This window comes from Castor canadensis, chromosome 11 (genome assembly GCF_047511655.1).
Source record: "Castor canadensis chromosome 11, mCasCan1.hap1v2, whole genome shotgun sequence".
NCBI lineage: Eukaryota > Metazoa > Chordata > Mammalia > Rodentia > Castoridae > Castor > Castor canadensis.
In genome coordinates this window covers 30,986,348-31,008,979 of record NC_133396.1, presented here as the reverse complement: position 1 = coordinate 31,008,979, position 22,632 = coordinate 30,986,348, and the positions used below count along the sequence as shown (strand labels likewise).

Sequence of the window (22,632 nt, the reverse complement as noted above, 5' to 3'; positions counted from 1 at the left end):
TTCACTTGTAGGGCTAACTAGTCTTGCCCCAGCTGTTGACTCACTGTTAACTCTTAGCATCTCAGTTGACTTATCTGTAGAGTGACTACAAGAGTGGTTACTGTATTCTTGGGAGCTCTGAGTTTGCATGGCAGTGCTGGGGACTGTTTCATTTGGGCTCCTGGCCTCCCAGGAGGAGCAGTATTTGAAAAAAATACTTCTTTTCACCTCCCTGCAGATACTCCCCATGGCGAAAGTGACCTAGGCAGGGCAGCCCACTGATGTGGAGCCAGTCCTTGTACTTGAAACCTGTTGAAACAACACCACACAGCAGTGGCCCTACCTGGTGAGTGGGGGTGAAAGGAAAAAAGATTTTCAGAGGAAGAATAGTGGGGTTATGGAGGGGCCATGTTTGATTGAGAGGTACCTTTTGAATCACTGTGGAATGCACAGCTGTGGAGCCAGCTGCATCAACAAAGTCATGGTACCCTGTGTGAGGACAGTAGGGTGCAGAGAAAGGGGGCTGGACTTAGGTGCAAGTCTCAGCCCTGGGACAGGATGCTTGGTCCTTCTAAACCACTATTTCTGTAGCTGAAAAATAAGAATAAAGATGCCCCCTACATTCAGCCTAATAAGCATGTTGTGTGGTTTAAAAAACAAGAGATCTGAAAACCATTTTATAAATTAGAAAGCCCCATAAAGATGTAAGTTGTATTCAGTAGCCCACGAGACAGATGTCTAAATATGATCCTTAAACCCCCCAAAGCTTGCTAAGATTACTATCCTAAGAAATGAATATAAAAGGTTACTGAGTTATCAGATAAATGAAGTGTTTTACTATTTTCACATAATTTCTCAATACAAATCTTAATTATAAAACAATTGTATTTGATACCAAATAATAGGCTACATATAAAATTATAAAGATATGATCTAATTATATGTGAAAAAAGTATACATTCCATAAAATCTAATGATATGTGATTTCAAAAAATACGACTATTCTCAACTACTGGAGTGGCAACTGATTGTTTAAATGTATATAGTAATTTCTAAAAACTTTGTAAAAACACCCTAAATCTAGAGTCTTCTATTTCACACTATATTTCAGACAGTTGGTGTGTCTCAGAGTTGGGTGTCTGTGTCTCTGCTCAACTCTACATGTAGACTGAGAAGACCATGGAGCTCTGCTTCTTGCAGAAAATCATCAACTTTTCTGGTTGGAAAGGTCTCTAGAGAAATCTTCTTCATTCTCTTCTGAGCAAGACAGGTTCAGGACACTCATCACAGGATGGATCCAGGATGTCGTCTGTGTTACATGACTTGAGAAGAACAAAGAATGCAAATAAGAATATGAATAGATTGTGTTTCTACCCAGCCATGCAAGTCCTGAACCCAGTGACATTGATTTTACCTTGGTGGGGAGCCCTGGGATAGGAAGCAGTTTGAACTGGACCCAACAGTATTAATAAGTCTCAGACATGTTTTAAGGTTCAATGAAAACCATTTCTTTTTTCTTTGATATGAAGAAGTGTAGCATATCATCCTTGACTCCTTTTTTTCCTTACCTGATATTGTCAGTCAGCAAGTCCTATGACTGTCTAGCATCTCTGAAATCTGTTCCCTCCTCTCCTTGTCCAGAATAATAGCACGGGTCACTGAAATAGCTTCTCTGACTTTGTTCTAGTTCTTTTCTAATTCTTCTCCATTGAGACCAAAGCTCTTCCTAAATGCCAAATCACATGTTATCACTTACCTGCTAAAAGTTCAGTTGCAACCCATGCTGTATGGATGAAGTCTATAGTGTGAAGCATATTGTTTTATACCTACCTCAACAATACTTTCTCTTCTGCCATATTTTGCCTCCCTAAGGAATTAACTCATGCTAATTGTAAAGAATCAAATCTTCCTTAAGATTCCTCCTGGAGGACAGGAGATGTGTTTCTTATCTCTGAATTTATGGTGCCTGACATGTTCTCAGAACAAATAAGTATATTCTGAAAAGCATTTGAGGGAAGAACACAAGCAAAGATGAGCAAGGAGGTATAAAAGATCAATTTATTTCACAAAGTGCCCAATAGCACATTAGGGAATGGTAGAATAACATCAGAAAACCATACTGCTACCTGGTAAGTACTGTTTCTCAGACCTCATATCTTACTTCCAGTCTCAGCTGGATGAATATTCTAAATACACCATCTGCCCAGATTCTGAGAGTTGGGCAGACAGCTTTTGGACTTAGGATGGAGATTTGCTTCCTCTCCTTGGAAGCTCTTTCTTACCCTGGTTTACCCCACACCACCTGCATCTGCTCTAGATTAGTTTCCCCAGTCTCTGACCTACCAAACACAATCTCAGAAGCAGCGTCGTATCTTAGATTAAGTCTGAAGGCCAGCACCCATAAAGATCAAACAAGATTATGAATTTAATGGTATCTCCAACATTTCCAAAGTGTGTTCCAAGAATTGTTAATAATTGCTATGTGAAGGATAGAATTCCATTGGTCAAGTAAGTCTCAGATTCACCATGTTAAAAACAGACAAATACAATCTTTTACTGTTGGATTTCCCAGCACCATTAATATGCTAATGTGTTCTCTGAATCTTTAAAAGCATTCAGTATTACTTACACTAATGGTACACATGGGGCTAGTGTTCCATAAAACACAATTGGAGAATTATCACAAACCTCAGTCACTTTATTGGCTATTGATGACAGGAATGGAAAATGTTGAACTTAGTGCAGATGGTCAGTTCCATTGTCATTACTGATTTGGTTCATTTTTAAAAATTTTATGCTCTAAATCTTGTTCATCTCCTTCTAAACAATTGGTTCAGTTCCTCTGTTTAAATCTTATAAATGTATCTTTCCATGGAAGAACGTTAGTATTAGTTTCACCATGTAGCAAAGGACTTCAAGTTGTTTAAGAATCAAGGTGAAGGTGAGAAGGCCCAGACAGTGCCATAGTTTCAAAGCTTTAGAGTGTGGTTAAGTGGTACAAAGAATCATTATTTTCTTGACAATAATCCATATTATTATTCTCTCTTTAAAATGCTTTAAAAGAATTTCTTATTATGAAGGCTAAACTTACTAAAGCATTTGATTCAACACAGGTTAATTTCACTTCAAGGCCTTTATAAAGCTGGAATGCTGCCTAAATTGAAAGTGGTTTTAAAGAAATACTAACAAGTATAGCATAAGAGAGATGAACACCACTGCAAGGTGAAATGAGGACTTATTCCATGCAGGGTGCAGGTTTAAAAGGAAAAGGATGGATGGATGTCAGTGCTTTCCTTATTTTAAATTCTTGGTATCTGTAACTTTAATGTTTATGAGCACATTTACAATATGTTAGTCCAAAGAAGAGACTATAATTTAAAATCCCCTGTCCCCTATAATGTTCCCTTCTTGTGGAGGGTGGGAAGGGAAGAAAAACAGGAACAATACTGAGGAATAAGTTCAGGTACATGCTTTACTATCTGGCTTTTAACAAATAATATTCTCATGCTTGAAATATTATAACTGCCCATATATAGACAGTCTATTAAATTGGTAATTTAAAATAATCAAAAGGAAAATGTCAAAGAAAAATATGTAGCTATAGACTCTATACAATGCCTATTAGAAAGTTCTACCAAAAAAAGTCATCCTTGTCTTTTGTAAGCAGTTTTCATCAACAAATCAACATCTGACCTTACTCCAAATATAAATGGAATATCATAAAATTTGATTAATCTTATCTTCAAAACATACTTTTCTGTACATGCCTACATGTGCATGCGTGTGCACACACACACACACACACACACACACGCCCCCCTCAGTATCAAACATGCAATTACATTAGCTACTCAATTAGCAAAAAGTAAAACTGAGTCAGCAGAGAAATGATTTTGGTGCTTCAAAAACACAATCACTTTCCCTTCTGTCTTTGTACTAAAACTAAAATGTATTTCCTTCCTGATTGGTAAAACTAAAATGTATTTCCTTCCATATCTGGATTAACTAGCAAATAAATATTTGTTTGAACATACTATAAAAAAAAGAATCCTTGGATCCTTGGTAAAAATATCTAGAACCAATGAGTCACAGCTTCTGAAACCCACATGATGCATGTAAAGTGCCTGGCAAGGAGCAGACAGTCAATGAATGATCACAGCTATTTTTATTGATAATTGGGGCTTTCTGATTATTGTAAGAAAAACTTGGAATTCTGCCTATGTTGCTGGAAAGGGGCCAGTATTAAGTATTCCATTCAATTTTATGTCTTAGTGAGCACAGTGGCTAAAGAGCTTTGACATAATCAGTATGATGAGATAATCCCAGATTTACTGGCTTGGAGAACATTCTAGTATTACAAATATTTCCTCTCTGATTTGTGTGCTTGGTAATTCAGCTGAGAAGAGAGAATAAATCAGTCCTGTTGGTTCTGTTTAATTAATGAAGATCCCATGGTTCATAAAGGGAGATGTTGCTATTTAGAATGAAAAATTTAGAGGGTTGGAAAATAAATGAAGCTGACTATGAAACATGAAAATCTTCCATTTGAACATACAGTACCTCTGGCAAATGCTCCTGCAGAGACTGCATCTGACCTGATTTGGAGAACAATCAACAGCAGTTCAGATATATTTGAAAATATGAAAGCATAATACTATTTGCCTCTGAATGGTTGCCAGATCAGTTGTTAGAAAACAATAATATTCTAGCTGGGGAGATGACAGTATTGTGTATTTTTAAAAACAATATTAGTACATTGAAAGGCATATTTTAGTGCTTATTTAAAAAACCAAGAGAACATGCTTTATTTTATTGGCAAAGAAATCTAACTGAATTATTTAAATCCCATTATAATTACCCTCCTTATGTTTCTTACCTCCTAGCTAGAGGAGCAAAATGATTTCTTTCAAAAAAGAAAGCAAAATGATTTCTTTCAAAATAAAAATTTAGCATAGTCTGTTAAGCAAAATGTGTCTTAAACACAAAAGTGTGCTAGTTTTGTAGAAATTCATTCTTATAACTTTTTACAAGAATAAAAGAAATTCTTCTGTTAATCTTCCATTAGAGATGGCACTATTTATGTTAGTATGAGTTTAACTGTGGTTGCATGTATTGTTACATCATGTCTGAGATAAAATGCAAAATTAATTAACATCCAACATAATGTTTTTGGTGGGATAATTTTATGTGTATAACATTCAGATAAACCAGAAAACAAAGACAAGTAAGTATATGCTAATATAGTTTGTTTTAGACACCAGTAACTTTGAATCATTGGAACATTTTATAACTGGCCAGAAACTAAAAGTAGAAGTGAAAATAAAAGATTTATTGCTTAAAAGAATCCCTAATTTAAAAATTAACAAATTAGAAGGGAAGAATTCTAGGTGAACCACATCAATAAAATTATAAAAAAGCCATCAAATGATGATAAGGCATCATGCAATCTTGCCATAGGCACTGGTTATGAGAATTAATTACAGGTTATTAATATGAGGTATCCGTTCCCAACTATGTAAGAGGAAATGGCATTTTGTTCCCACTAGCATAGGAGTGCCCTCTTGCATCATTTTGGAAATATGCTTCTAAAATCAAAGTTTGTAAGCATCACAGAACATTTTGAGCACTTTGTAATTAGGCATTTGGAAATCCAATAATGTTCTGATCAAATATTAGCAGGATCTCATCTAAATCTTTACAGTCTCAAGGATAAACCTTTGTTTTAGTTATATATCTATGGCACTTTCTATAAAAATATACCAGGTATCTTTTGAAATCTTAAAAATCCAATTAATTAGCTGGGCACTGGTGGCTCACTCCTGTAACATTAATTACTCAGGAGGCAGAGGTCAGGAGGATCACTGTTTGAAGACAGCCCAGGCAAATAGTTGGTGAGACCCTATCTCGAAAAAACCCATTGCCAAAAAGAGCTGATGGAGTAGCTCAAGGTGTAGGCCCTGAGTTTAAGCCCTAGTACTGAAAACGCAAAACAAAACAAAATAAAACCCTCCAATTAATTAAAAACTTTTTTGATCTGAGATGTCAAATTACTTTATAAGAATCTAAAGCTATAGAAATATATTACTTATACATGGTATTGGAAAAATTGCTGTCATTAGATTTGTAAAAAGTGAACACAAAATTTTGAAAACAAAATTCAGGCAGGTCCCAAGCTGATACAATTAATTTTTCAAAGAAAGAAAGAGCTCTATAGTCAGAATATACTCCTATGTAACTTAAAAATTGATCCTATGTTTGATCATGATAGGACAAAAAATACAGAATAAAACAAAAATAGGTGCTACTGATATTGATATCTATACACTGGGCTATTAGATTTTACCAAATAATTAACATGAGGTTGTATAGTTGGTATATTTGTATTTTACTATAAACCCTTTTACAGTGTCCAACAAAAATTTATGTTCTCCATTGCATACTGTAGAGTTGTTACTATGACAAGATGGCTGCCCAGGCACAGGTTACACCCCTCAGTTCCCTCTGTTTCTTTATGTGAGCATGAGATTAGCTCTTACCAATGGAAGAACCATTGCTTTTCTCTTGGAGTCAGGGATCTTTAAGAAGCTGGAGTGCCTTCTCTATTCTCATTTCTCATCCACTAACTGAAGACCCTACAGCCTAGGGGACAGCAGAGCCATAAGATAGGAGTCTGGGTCCCAAAATTGCCACCCAGAAAAAAAGCCATGGCTGTTAGTCAGGAATCCCTGCACTGATTAGTGTTAAGCCATTGAAAGCTGGAGATTTGTTGCTGCAATTAGTTACTCTGAGTCAAGGTCAAGCAAGAAGAAAGGATTTCAAGAAGAAGCCATGACTACGACTTTTCCACTACACACATGCACAAATTATACATTTTAAAAATACAGAACACTGGAAATAAATGTTTTCAGCTGCTTAAAATAAGTCAGTAATGAAAAAACTGTCAGAATAAAGATTAATGGATACAAAATTCAACTAGAAGCCAATTTGGAAGATCATCCTCCAAGTTTCCACATTAAATTCCCACCTGTGTGCATAAGTACATAAAATATAGAAGCTACTTTAATTTTTAATGTTCTTTTAGAATAGTAAGAATTATAAAATAAGCTGAATAGGATTTCACTTAATTTATAAGCATAACAAACATCTAACTAAACATATTTTCCTTAACCAAATTTAATACTTTAAAAAGTGAGATTTAAAACATATAATTTCAAGTAATTTCATAATGATTCTAGTATTATTTTCCTACCAAAGTTAAACTGATTACATTAAAAATATAAAAATGTAAGTATATATGTGTATGTGTGTGTGTATGTACATGTATATATATATATATATATATATATATGTTACATTAGAGAAGAATGTGTAAAATCACAAAGCTGCAAGGAATTTTGTGAGAGTCCTTAGAAGACCATTTCTAGTCTTGTGGTGCAAGTGCTAAAGCCACTTGGGAGTGAGTACTAAAACCCCTCTAATTATAGTAAACATTTACGTGTTAAGAATGCTATCAACCTCTATAATTCTCTCATGAACTTTCAATACGGATTGTTTCGAATGGTGCTGTCCTTGGATTTATGACTATGTGGAATTAACTGTCTGTTATGAGGAATCTGATACTGAGAAAGTGAAGAAACTTACTCTAAGTTATAAAACTAGAACCAGGGTCCAGATCCAAATCTGACTTCTGAGAATTTAACTGCTATGTTAAAATCCTATTATCTGGTTGGTTTCCATAGCAATACCTGAACAGGCTCTGGGATGGATTAAGTGGCCATATGAAAGGGGCTCTTCAGCTTTGCAAGATGAAATTAATTAAAGGATTAACTCAATGATCACAGATTATATGTCTAAAGCTATCATATCTTTTTAAAAGCATTTGCTATGAAATTCATGAAAAATGTGTTATCTGAGCAACTGTGAATAAAAAGTACTTTGTGAAGCCTTAGTCTGAGGCTCTGTGCTTCCCCACTAGTCATACTTTGCGTATCTTGTTGCAAAAATTTTCAAATACGTCCGTCTTTGTCCACTACGCTGCTAGCTTCTGCAGAGCAGGGACATGGCCTTCTTATCTTCATAGCCTGTGTCCATCCACAGAATGTGGAGCCAATGAATGTTTGGTACACAGACACATTGTACATTCCACTGCTATATTACTGCAGTTATACCACTGAGTAAAAATACCCAGAAATGGTAGACTTCTCATTTATACTTGAGGATCAGATAACATAATCATCAGCTATGATAATATGGTGGATTTGTCCAAAATGGCTTAGAAATATGTTTATAGAAATAACATTTTTAGGGAAAAAGATTCATTTTAATACCTCAAGATCTCAAAACAACCAGCACTACTAGCCCTCCTCACCAATATTCTTATACCCAAGTAATGCACAAAAATCTACTCATACATTTGGTGGAAGGAAATAATTGAAGCAGTATGGTAATTCAAACAATTTGGGCTATATTTATATAGAATGCCATTCTACATAAATTTACTTGCATTCTATATAGATTTCTATATAATTTACTATATAGACTTCTAGATAATTTGCTATATAAATTTTGCTGCACAAATTTACTGTATAAATTTCAATGTAAATTTATTTAAACCCCAGGCTCTAAGTTATAATTATTTATGGCAAATAAATAATGTTAGCTAAACAAATCTCGCCTTAACTATTAGAGTATAAAATATTACCAAAGACAAATAAATTTAAGAGCTCATACTGCCCCTCTTTCCCTGATCCTTACTGAAGTGACTTTACCACACTGGGATTTTCAGCCTCTGAAATGATCAAAATGCAACTGAATCCATGTTTCTAGGCACCTTATGCCCCACAGAAGGACGGAGATTTTCATACAGGCACCTGGTTAATACTAATACTGAGTAACAAAGTGCAGCTATGATCCAAGAAGATCCCTGCAACATCCCTGGTATTGGGTTCACTCATTTAGATTCAGATATTCAGGTAAGTAGCAGCTGAATTAAGAATTAATCACAGGTAAGCACTTTGTAATTTACAATATACTTTGATATGGATTTCCCAATTTGCTTTTCATACAAAAACTCACATTTTTCTCTACATTTTTATAGTTGAAGAAACTGAGGCTCAGAGGGTTTAAGTGCCCTGTCTAAGGTAACACAGTAGCAGAGCTAGGACTGAGATGCAGAGCAGGGTCCCCATTCTTTCATATAGGCTATCTAGATCTGGTATGAAATTTCAGCTTGCCCATCCACTAACTGGGCCACCTGTTTGTCTCTGGGAAAGTTACTTAAACTCTAAATCTCAATTTCTCAGTTTCTGACCTATGTAATGATAGTTTATTAATAGATAACAAGTACAGACACCCTAGATCCATGCCTGACATAACTTATCCTAGGTATACCATCACCCTCTTACCTATATGTCTGACTTCTTAATTTTCCATTGCAGAAACTAATTGCCAAAATTTTAGTGTCTTAAAATGACTTAAATTTACTAGCTTGCAGATCTGGAGTTTAGAAGTCTTACATGGATCTTACTGGGCTACAGTCAAGATATTGTAAAGGCTGCATTCCTTTAGGGAGAATCATTTCCTTGCTTTTCTCACTTCTTAAAGGATACTACACATTCCTTTCCTCATGCTCCACCTTCAAAGCCAGAAACATATCTTGGATTCTGCACCCACTGTCACATCTCTTATTCTGATTGCCTCCTTCTGCCTCCCTCTTCCACTATCAGGGACTCATGCAGTTAGCTAGACTCACCTGGATCATTCAGAATGCTTATCCTATTTCAACAGCTGATTAGTCACCTTAATTCGCCTTTAGAATGTAATTTAACATATTCATAGGTTCTGGAGATTAGGACACTGTTGGGGGGCTATTCCCCTTCTCAGCATTTCTTCTACAAGGACTAGAACCTAAAGGAAAGGGCATTGGTTTGGATTAACTCTTGAAATTTGCCTAAAACCTGGTAAAACTGTAGCAAGAGAGATTATATATGACATTATAATGGAGGTAATTTATTAGATGAAGAAAAGGTGATAGAGGTCTTCTATTGAAAATAAGCTAAGAGAAAAGCAATGGTTATGGATGGAACTGTATCCCTCTCAAATTCCCATGTTGAAGCCCCAGCCCCCAGTGAGGTTGCATTTGAAGACTGCATTTCTTGGGGAGGTACAGTAAGCCTACATTAGTTGCAGGTATATTAGAAGCTATTTTGACTAAATCTGGTCAAAAAATTATAAAAAAAAAAAGAAATGTCAAGACCAAGAATTTTAAACTCCTCTACATATGCAGCTCAGTTGATGTGGAGAAACTCTCAGTTGTGTTTAAATCATAGCGTGAAGTGTTGAATGTTCCTGTGCCCTTAATTTTGTAAAAATATGTCTCCCCCTAAAGCAAATGATGCCCCCAAATCAAGGAAAAATTTATGGTAATCCTCCCATGCCCAAAAGGGCAAGTAATATACTCAATTTAAGTGATAGAGTGAAAATTTCATATTTGTTGAAAGGCAGCATGTCTTTAGTGGAAGTTGGGTTGCATTATGGGAAAAAAGAATCAAGCATCCACAGTATTCAAAATAAAGGACATGAAATAAGATCTAGTATTCAGTGAGGAGAAGTCTACATCCTTGTATAGATATGGTATAACCCCAGAAAGATGGTGAGTTTCCAAAGCTACGATATCTCAGTGAAATGCTGGAAAACATGCTTCATGCGTAAGTTACACCTGTCACTGGTTAAATGGCAGGGGAAAAGGGGAAGCTTGATTTTGGATATTTAGTTCTAGGAGTAGTATTCATTTCAGTGGCTTCACCATTCTGAATAACACAAGCCAGTTGGCTGGCCTTTTGTTTAAGTGACAGTTCTTCCTGCAGTACTTTATATTCCTACCCCTCTTTGTAGGGATTTATAGAAAATTCCAGACACACTGTTTCACGCTTATCATCAATGCAATCCTTCTGCTTTTATCACAGGGCTTTTGACTGGCCCGGCCAAAGTGGGAGAAGTGTAGGTTTTGGCTACTGATTTCTTTTTCTTTTCTTTCTTTCTTTTTTTTTAAGTGGTACTGGGGTTTGAACTCAGGCCCTCATGCTTGCTAGGCAGGTGCTCTTACTGCTTGAGCCACTCCGTCAGCTCTTGACTACTGATTTCTATTGGCAGTTGTACAAATGTTGTCACTGAAAACTCCCTCACTGGCAAATAGCAATACAATAAGGGAAGAGAAGGGAAACTGACATCTGTTCAGCACTCACCATGTGCCAGGTATTTTGGCAGGGGTTAATGCCCCTGAGTTCATTCAATTCTCAAACAATTTTTTAAATAACAGAAATTGTTATCCTTGTTTTTAGGAGAGAAAAAGAGGTACAGAGGATTGGAATAATTTGCCAGTACCAAGGTCACACTCAAAAGTGGTGGCATAAACACTGGAATCCAGGCATAAAGTCTCCAAATAGTAAAATTTCCTTCCCTGTACCCATCAGTTGCTTCCCCAAACTGCCAACAATATTCATTTATCTGATAAATATTCAGTCCTCACACAAACCTTGTTTGTAACATTGAAATCCAAACTAGTCATTTCAATACCTTGAAACTTATTCATAGATAAAAAAATTTTCAGGGAAAAATATTAAAAAGGTACATATTTCCTTCTTTAAGTTCTCTGTTGGATTCTTCATTGTAGTCTTGGATTATTATGGATGCAGAAGGCAGTATGGAGCCTGCATGTATTCTCCTTATCTGGCTTAAACTTGGTTGGACAGAAATGGTCCTGCTGTCCCTCCAATGAGCCTTCAATCTTACTGGTCTGTCAGTGGACATATTTGAACTCATCAAAATGAATCAAACCAGCCAAATTAATGAAGTCTTCAGGGGTGAGGTCTTGACAATGTCCACTAAAGTGAAGCTAAAATAATCTGCCCAGGATTTAGGAAAAGCTAAAACTAGTATGTTTTTATTTCCAATCCAGAACAATCCCTTTCTCTTCATTCTTCCCTCTCCAATCTTAAGTTCTACTTGCATTAGAGTTACTTAAGATAGGATCTACTTGCAAAATAAAGTTAGGGCCTAATAAATCAGAACTCAAATTCTCTTTGTGCTTTCTATACTTTTTATTTTATAAATGAAGTGATATAATGTAATTGACACTTTAAATTAATACAGTAGGCCGACAGCAATGAATTTTATCCATATATAGGTTATAATCCACATTTTGTCCTACCTGAAAACAACCTAACAGGCTATCCTGCCCAAAGTTCAGAAAAGCATTTTTGGTCTAATTATTAATGAACTATTATTCTGGAGAGAAATAAGAAAAATCATGCCTACTGGAAGTTAGTTTTGCTTTAGAATTGTAAGAGCAAAGTTTTCAAACATTTAACCTCTTATAAGACACTGGGAGGGATTGTCATTGTTTATTTTGTTACTCCAACCTACTAGCTGCATTATTACTGCTCATTCTAGCACTGTTTCTGTGTTAGCAATATGCCCTGCAAAACCAAGACTGCAGAGATGTCATCTCAAAATGACACTTGAGATACCCACTCTCTACCAACAGAGTTGGTGTGAGGCAAAATTTATTTGCTCTCCCTGCTCCAGACAAAAACTTTTGTTTTTCCAAAATCACAGACTCCTTAGGTTCTGGCTGATATGTATCTGTAATATTCTAATACTTCCTATGTAATGGAGAACAAGATTTATACCACAAGGACCACGTAGCTCAGATTTTAGGATATGATGTAAAGGCAAATCAACCCAAATGAATGAGTGGAAAATTATAAGCCAACTTTAAGTAATTTTTAAAAACAAATAAGTATATCCACTTGAAAAATCACCAATGGTACACCTGGATACTCAAAGCAAGTATCTCCTATTGAGAATTATGTATTATATACTTATGTTATATATTATACAAATGATATGTACATATATTATATCTTAATGTACCTAATAGTGTGATATAACATCTGGTAGTTGCCCTCTCCCAGGACTCCCAGGGATGCTCACCTTTTGACCACACTCTTATGCAATTGCCTACTACACTGGATCAGGTTGGTCTGTGTGATCTATAGCACATGGCAGAAGTGATGGTACATCACCCAGCTCTGAGACTGGTTATTAAAGATACTGTGGCTTTTGTCTGTGTGCCTCTCATCTCTTGTCCTGGGAGAAGGTAACTGCATGTTGAGCCCTATGGCCCATGTGCTTGTGATATGTTAAAGAACTGAATCTTCTTGCTAGCAGCCTAGTGAGATTAGAACAAGTATTCTAGATTCTAGCCAGCCCACCAAAGCACACTGGAATTTCCAGTCCTGGTAACAAATGGCTTGGCAACACAAAGCGGGGGCGGAGGGGGGAGAGAAAGAGAGAGGGAGAGAGAGAGAGAGAGAGAGAGAGAGAGAGAGAGAGAGAGAGAGACAATCCATTGAAGCCACTCCTGTATTGCTGATGCTCTGAAACTGGGGGAAAAAAAAAGGAATGTTTACTGTTTTAAGATGCATAATTTGGAGAAAATTTATAACATAGAAATAGAGAATTAAGGGCTAGGGGTGTGGCTCAAGTGGCAGAGTGCCAGATTAGCAAGCACAAGATCCCAAGTTCAAACCCTAGTGCCACATTAAAAAAAAAAAAAAGAAAAAGAAATACAGAATTAGTATAAGTACAATCATTGATAGCAGTAAATCTGAATCTTTCAACTAAAAGATAAAATACAATGAGTTTAATATGCAGCTATGTCTAATATGTAGTACATAAATTCAGTTTAACAAACACAATAATTTTGTTATATACATTTATAGATATATATATATATATACAGTATATAAAGTATGTGAAGTTTTTAAAAGTAGAATTATATCAAAAGATTACTATAAATCTATAATAGTATACAACTTCAGGGAGAAGATAAGAACTTGGTGGAAAAATGGCCAAGTTAGTGAGATAATTTTATTACAACACCCTCAAGATAAAAGATGCGGTATACTTAAGTTTAAGGATGCTGCAACTTTCTCCCTAATGAGAAATAAGGTTTTATTCAAATATATGTACAGAGACATGTTCAGGCACCCGAGTGCATCTATATGCATAGATGTCAGCATATACACATAGACAACCAGGGATGTATACATTTGTTAGGTCTATGAAATTCTGGTGTACTTGTTTACACTGGGTAAGTGCCCTCTTGCATAAGAGCCTAAGTAGAGGACAAGTATTAGCAGAGGTGCAATAGACATGTGAATGGGGGAGAATACTCCACAAGGATTTATGTGCCTGGACATTCTTGAGACAGAACTGACAGTCATTCCTTTGCCTGAGGCTTGGCTTCCATCAGATGTAACAGTTCCATTTTTGGGAAGACAGTGACAGATGACAATTTCTTAGAAGAGATATTATGTATCCAGACCATCATTTCCCTTGGTGTTCTGGAATGATGTTTTTAGTCATTCTTTTTTTAAAGTAGAGGTTATTTCTTGCCTCCAAAGAAACATCCACCTACAAATGTACCACTCCTCCCCCAAAATTAACATGGGTACAGGCTTACAATTTTGGCTGGGGTAATGGAAGGATAAAAATTTAAACAAAACAGAAACTAGAGGTCAGAAGCAAGATGGTGGTTGAGTAACATCTCTCCGCACACACTGAATTCAACAGCCATTCTCCCACTAAATTTCCCCCATAAAAGCTAAGGAAATCAGGACTGGCAGCACAGTAGATTTGATTACACCAACATCATGTGAACACGTTGGGGGGCACGGAATGAGAATGGAGTTTGGAGGTGGACAGAAGAGAGTCTGAAACCCCTTGTAACTCTAGAGTCCTGGTGACCAACACAGGCCTGCCACTAGCCACAGCTGTGTCTTGGAAATCTGAGTGTGGGCCTAAGAGGTGTGATCATGGACAGAGTTAGCAAACCCAGAGCCCAGCACTGGAATCTCTAAGCTATCAACATGCTGGTTTAAAGAACAGTTTATGAATTGGTGAGAACCTAAAAGATGTGGAGGACACCATATGTCAGGCAGGGTGTGAAACCAGAGACTGGGAGGTTAGAATCCCAGTCCCTAGAAACAGAATGGGAACTTGCAATCAGAAATTTAAGTCTATTTTTCCGTATAGGGATCATGGCGCGGGGCCCTGAGTGGCCACGTTGCCACTGAGCTAAATCTCCAAACCTGATGGCTCCTACTTGTCTAATTTGTTCAGTTTTAAACAACAACAACAAAACTGCCTTGGAGAAGAAAGGGCAGTACTAACAAAGAAAATATTGACTGTTGTTTTTGTCTTTTTGTTTTAGGTAGTTTTGATCTGTCTTACTTTGTGCTTCTGGTTCTTCCTGCTTTTAGTCATGAAACTTGAGCCACTGCACCCACGTTCAATGTTCAGTTTTAACCTTATCTTCTCCCTTTCCCTGCTATTGCATTCCCACATTTCTACCATTGGAGTAGTTCTCTCTCTTATTTTTTATTCTCTCCATTCCCCCATCTACAATCCTTTTTCGTTGTCATTTTTGGCAGTTTGTTAGATTACCAGATAGTTTTTTCCCCCCTCTTTCCTGTTTCTTTCTATTACATCTTTAGCTGGATCTTTTTTAGTCGACTTCCTTCTTCATTCTCACTACCACTTCTACTTACTTTAGCCACCTGCCCTTTCATCCTTATGGCATCATATTATCCTATTCATTACTATTATTGCTCCTATCTTCTTTGCATCACTACCACTTTCACAATAATGTCTTTAGAGTTCATAAAGTATTATTATCTTTGCTTCTTTATTCCTCTAAATATACTGGAGCAGTGGCAGTGATTGTTCTTAATTAAGGATTTACTCTATTCTCACAAAGAGGGTGGGTCTACCAACTATGATTGCTTCTGAAGCAATGGTGGGTGCATGTTTGACTACTGAGCCATACCTTCAGTCCAGGGGCAAGGAAATACACCACAACTTGGCCGCTTACCCACTACTATATAAGCATTGTGAATATGTCAACTGAAAGAACACAGAGATTAAAAACTTCAAATGAAAACTTGGCCTCAGATACATAAGTCTCCATTTAGAAACACAAGTAACATGAAAAAATAAGGCAACATGTCACCTCCAAAAATTCAGCAATTCCACAATAAAGGCTTAAATGATAGTGAAGTGGAGGAAATCTCAAACAGTGAACTCAAAATAATGACTATCATAATGATTAGCAAAAGTAAAGAGGACATGTATAAACACCTGAGTGAATCCAATGGGAATAAAAATAAACAGCTGAATGAACTCAAAGAGAATTCAAGTAAACAGCTGAATGAAACAAGGAAGACAATGAAGGACATGAAAGTGGAATTAAATAAAGATATACAAATCCTGAAAAAAAAATCCAATTGAAATTTTGGAAATGAAAAACTTATGAACTCAAATAAAAACCTCAGTTGAAAGCCTCATTAGTAGAGTAGGATAAGGTGAAAATAGAATATTAGGGCTTGAAAATAAAGTACAGAAATTAGAACACAAAGAGAAAAAAGTTAAGAAAGTCTGAAGAGAACATTCAAGACCTCTGGGATACCATTAAAAGACCAAACCTAAGACTCAAGGGCATAGAAGAAGAAGAGTGAAAGCTAAAGGTATAGATAATGTATGTAATAAAAAAATAAAAAATTTCCCCAAAGTTGAGAAAGAGGTAGTAGCTCAGGTACAGGAGGTCTTTAGGGTACCAAATAGACAATATAAAAAAGAACATTCCCAAGACATTTTACAGTTAAAACAATAAATGCAGTAAAGAATATTAAAAGCTGTAAGAGAAGTGACAAGTCAAACATAAAGGCAATCTGTCAGAATAACAGCAAATTTCTCAACAGAAACTTTAAAAGCAAAGAGGGCATAGAATGATATATTCCAAGCCCTGAAAGAAAATAACCATCAATGTAGATTAATGTATCCAGCAAAGCTCTTCTTCAGAGTTGAAGGAAAAATAAAAACCTTTCATGATAAACAAAAACAGAATTCATGATCAGTAAACCAGCACTGCAGAAGATTTAATGGTGCTGATTCTCTAATCAAAAGCCATGTGGGGGGTTGGATTAAAAAACAAGAACCAATCATTTGTTGCCTATAAGAAATGTACCTCACTGGTGAAGACAAACATAGGCTAAGAGTGAGGATGGGAAAATATTTTGCAAGCAAATGGAATCTGAAGGCAAGCAGGAGTAACTATAGTCATATCTAACTAAACAAATTTTAATTTGTAGGCAGAGAAATTAGGCAAGATAAAGAAATAAAAGGGTACAAATAGGAAAGGGAAAAAATCAAATTTTATCCCCATTTGTATGATTATGATCCCATGCTTAAAAGACACTAAAGACTCTACTAAAAAACTCTTAGATCTGATAAAACACTTTTGGCAAATAGGAGGATACAAAATTAACCAATAGCTTTTCAATATTTTAGAAACAGACATGCTAAAAAGAAATCAAGAACACAATCCCATTCATAACCTAAAAAACAAATCAAAAATGAAAAATCAGGAAGAAACCTAAGAAAGGAGGTGAAAGACCTCTACAATGAAAACTTTAAAATACTGAAGAAAGAACTGCAGAAGACACTAGGCAATGGAAAGACATGGAAGCATGTTCATGGATTAGCAAAATTAATATTGTGAAAATGGCTATACTACCAAAAGCAACCTACAGATTCAATGCAATTCCTACCAAAATTCCAATGTCATTCTTCACAGAAATAAGAGTCAATCTTAAAATACATATGGAAACATAAAAGACTCCAAATAGCCAAAAAAAAAAAAACAAAAAACAAAAAAAACCCAACTTCTGAACAAAAAGAACAATGGTGGGGATATCAAAATACCAGACTTCAAATTATGCTACAGAGCTATTGTAACAAAAGCAGCATGGTACTGGCACAAAAACAGACACAGAGTAAAGGAACAGAATTGAAGATCCAGAAATAAGTCCACACACCCACCACCATCTGGCTTTTGATAAAGGAGACTAAAATGTATATTGGAGAAAAGCTTCTTCAACAAATGGGGCTGGAAAAACTGGATATCCACATGTAGAAGACTGAAACTAGATCCTTTATCTTATCCTCATAAAAATAATCCAAAATAGATTGAAGATCTTAATTATTTTACTCAAAAAAGGATCTCAAAACTTTTTTTACTACGGGAAAACACTTAATGATAGATATAGGCAATTATTTTCCAAACAGGACTTAGACAGCTCAGGAAATAAAAGCAAAAATTCACTAATGGGATTGCATGATATTAAAAAGCTTCTACACATCAAAGGAAATAATTACTAGAATGAAAAGACAACTTACATAAGGAGAAAATCTTTGCAAGCTACTCATGGATAAAGGATGAATATTCACAATATACAAACAGCTCAAAAAAAAAAAAAAACACCAAAAGAACTAATAATTCAACTAATAAATGAGCCAATGACCATACAGACAGTACTCAGAAGAAATAAAAATGGCTAACAAGTACATCTTTAACAATCCTTAGCCATAAAGGAAATGCAAATCAAAACAACACTGAGATGCCATCTCACCCAAGTCAGAATCTCAATCATCAAGACAACAAATAAACAAATGCAGATGGGGATGCAAGAGGATGCAGCAAGGGGAGGCAGGGAAAGGAAGAAACTTCATATATTGTTGGTGAGAATGTAAATTAGTGAAACCATTATGGAAATCAATGTGGATATTCCTCAAAAAACTAAAAATAGAACTACTTTATGACCCTGCTATTCCATTTTTGGGCATATATCTGAAAGAATGTTAAGTCAACTTACAATAGAGACACCAGCACACTCATATTTACTGCAGCACAAGCTATGGAATCAGCCTAGGTGTCTAATAACTGATGAAAAGATAAAAAATTGTGGTATCTATACATACAATAGGAGTATTATTCAGCCATAAAGAATGAAATAATGTTGTTTTTAGGAAAATGGCTGGAACTGGTGACCATAATGTTGAGTGAGATAGGCCAAGCTCAAAAAGCCAAATACTACATTTTTACTCATCTATGGAATTGAGACCTAGAATGATGATGATGATGATGACAATGATGATGGGACATGAGCATAAAAGGGGGACTCTCTGGCAGTGGGAACCAATGGGTGGGGGAGGGAGAATGGAAAAGGTGTTTTGGGCTGAACATGACTGAAGTACATTTTATATATAATATATACATACATATACATTAGATAGGATTGAAGTATATTTTACACACATACACATACACACATATGAAGATAGCATTATCTTTACCTACTTCTTTACCTACTAAATACTGTTTGAAAAGTGGGGGAAGGAGGGTTAGGTGTAATAGAAGAGATGAATTTGTTGAAAGCACAGTATACCCATTGCCTATAGAAATATCACAATGAAACCCCTTCGTACAATTACTTTATGCTAATAAAAAAACTAAATATTTCTAAGAAAGACATATAGTAGATGTTTGCTTATAGAGATTACTTATCTGGCAACATCACCTAACTGAATGTGGCTAAGAGCTCCACCAAAATGTTAGAGTGAGGGGAGGAAGTGAAGAGGGCCAACCTTTGCTGAAAGTGTCCACTTTGAGCATGGTGCCATGATAGGTCTTTACATACATCAGCTCATTCATTCTGGGCCAGAGCCCTACCAAGTACTAATATACTTGGTAGAAAGTACTAATATACTTTCTATTATATAAATGTGGAAATTAAAGCTCAGAGATGTCAAGAAACATGCTTAAGGTTTTTCAGCCGTGCTGTGGAGACACAAGCACTTGCATCCAGGTTCTTTTGAAGTTCAAAGTCTATGTTCTTTCCTTTCTATCAGATGGCCTTTCTGTAAGCAAATATAACTACAACAAGAAAACTAACTCATGACAATCACCCTGTTCCTTCATAAGGAAGGTGAAGGGTGTACTGGTATATTGTTAGATTTTCTTACTTTTACTCTTTGACCTTTCCAATCTCCAGAAGATCATTACTTATTCTTAGAACTAAGTTTCTATCCTGCTATTTTAAATTGGATAAAGTACAAAGTTCTACCTAAATCAAGATCTGTTTAAAATGTCTTTTTTGTCACATGTCAACAGACGACCTTAAAATAAGGAGTGGGAGTGGTGCAGCCTGAGTACATGTGTGTGGGTGGCTTTGGAGCCAGACAACCCTGGATCTGTATGTTGGCTCTGCAATTTTACTATGCATGACCTTGACGAATTTAGCCTTTTGTAGTCTCTTGAACTGTAATGGTGAGACAATGATACCCACCATTGCCCGTAGGAAAACAAATTTATCTTATCTCTTTTTCTGCTTTCTTTCTGCACCAAGATCAAAATCAAGGAAGAGAATTGGTGGACTTCTAGAACACACCCTTTAAGGTATGCTTTCCGAGTGGAGTAAAGGACACTGGACAAACATCTTTTCCTGTTCTTTTTCCTATTCCTTTCACAGGAGCTATGGATTAGATTTCAGGGAAGTCTAAGAGTTTTCTGGCTCCTCTCCTTGGATGCTCCTCTCCCTTCCAAATTCAGCTCCAGGCTGTTGTTCCAGTGTGTAAGAGCCAGTGAATTACTAAGCTGGGTATTAGGCAGTAAGACAAACTGACTCTGGTGCTGGCTTTTTCTTGCTTTCTTTATTTTCATTGTTGTGGGTAACTGTGCCCTTATTATCCTTTCCTCGTAAAGCACTAGTTAGGCTCTGACATTCAGCTTTGGGTTGGAATACTGACAGAAGACTGAGTTTAGGTAAAGGAGTTCCCTACAAGATAAAGACTCATTTACTGACATTTTCCAAAGGACTTTGAATGAAGAAGCCATTAATCATGAATGCTAGTTTTCCTTCCATTGATCATGAATTTCTATGGGGGCCTTCTAGAAGAAGGGCATGGCTGAGGGCAAGGTACAGATCACCACCGTAATAATACCATCAATAAGAGTCATGTGGCATCTACCTTCCATCTTAAGTGGCTTAAATGATAAAATGTCTAGAAAAAACATACCTAGTGTATTCCTAGCTTTTGAGTATCCACTAGTGCCCAATGCAAATTTGAAAGTGATTTCTCATTTTCCTGATATCCCTACAGTACAGCAATTTAAATCCTCTAGGAACTAAACATGATTAACCTACCACATCAGAGAACACATTTCATCCCAGAAGATGTATGATTTTGAAAGTGAACAGTAGGTTGCTAAATGTGATCTATATATGGAATTCCTGGGTCCCCTGCTCCAAAAGTTCCTTCTTCATGTATTATCAATGACACCCCTGCTTTATTAATCACTAGAGACTACAAGAAAAAACACACCATGAAAACACTTTGCTAGGTTTATCCTTAGTTTTTCCTTAAATCTTTTCAAATATGATGCTTTTGAGTTTGCATTCTTTTTAATAGTGGTAAATTTTTTTTGGCTTTTTTTCACCATGATCATTTTTCTAACCACATTGTAAAATAATGACTACTTATTGGACATCTACTATGTTCAGAGTTGTATGCTAGCTGCTTAGCATTCAACAACTCTATAAAGTTGGTAGTATTCCCTTATTTTATGTGAGAAAACTGAGTCTAAAAGAAATAGGAACCTTTGTAAAGTCACAGGGATTGAGAATCCAAAATCTGGACGTTGCTTTGTAAAATATGTGCACATTTAAAGGACAGCAAGGACATGTCTTCCTTTTTCTCCCAAAACACATACCCAGCATAATTTGCTAAAAGGATGTAAAAGGAAGTCTTTTAGGATCTCAGGCAATTATGGGTTTCCCCTTTGTGCACTCATAACACCAATTCTGACATGAAGAGTTATTAAGAACATGGAAGTATACTAAACTGCTCTGTCCAGGGCAAAACTAAGTAGTCCAACAGATATAAAATGTATTCCTGTTCAGGCCTTCCAGGTCTCTATGAATGACAGTAGAAAAAATCTTGGATCAGAAGATTTTGATTTTAGTGCTGGAATGGCAATGCAGTAGCTGTGGGTTTTTTGGCATCGACTCAAGGCTCTTATTTTCTTCATCTATAAAGTAAGGAAAATTATAAGGTGCACACACCTCAAAGGATTTTTGTAACTCCACTGAGGTAAGATTTGTTCATAAACTGTCTGACTTGTCTTTTAAGTTATTTACTGTCTGTCTCTCCTGACAGTGGTATAAATTCCATGATATCAGGGAACCAGTCTGTCTATTTCATCACTGTATGTCAAGGGTATGGACCATTGCCTGCCAAACAGCAAATGCCCCAGGGTATTTACAGAATGAATTATCTGTGTACATTGTAAAGCCCTAAAATGGTGCATATTATTAGTATTATTGTTATGGTGTTTTAAGATGTACAAAGTGGAGTTTTTCACTAGATATTTGCTTTTCATAAACCTTTCTACTATTAGGTGCTACATTCTACTATTAGTGAAGTCAGGTAGCCAACATTTAAATCCAAATAATGATCCCATTCTAATTTTTTGATATTTCCACTGAAATTGTTAGTAGGATTTTCCTACCCCTCCTACTCCCAAGTGACATCTGATATTAGCAATTAAATCACATGAAATGAAATTGGTGAGGCTTCACTTCTTGTTTCTAATTTTTGTAACCTCCAAGAGGGCTTCTTGGTTTTGCTGATTATTCTGCAACTTCCAGGTTCTCTCCAGATGTGAGGAAAATTGCTTACTTGGTTGAGATG

General features: G+C 36.0%; 1 protein-coding gene across 9 annotated transcripts in view; it reads right to left on the bottom strand.

The window, feature by feature from the left end:
• Window positions 1-22,632, bottom strand: part of Stxbp4 (syntaxin binding protein 4) — a 201,915-nt gene that overhangs the window by 34,320 nt on the left and 144,963 nt on the right. Inside the window, exon 21 of one of the 9 annotated variants that reach the window (XM_020166798.2) lies at window positions 793-1,301. The exons of 7 other annotated variants lie outside the window; for them this stretch is intronic. In XM_020166798.2, the coding sequence (XP_020022387.1) occupies window positions 1,187-1,301 (115 nt within the window). In that variant the 3' untranslated portion in view covers window positions 793-1,186. Of the gene's footprint in view, window positions 1-792; window positions 1,302-13,786; window positions 21,971-22,632 lie in introns of those variants that run through there. One more of the 9 variants, XM_074046093.1, reaches the window with a different exon arrangement.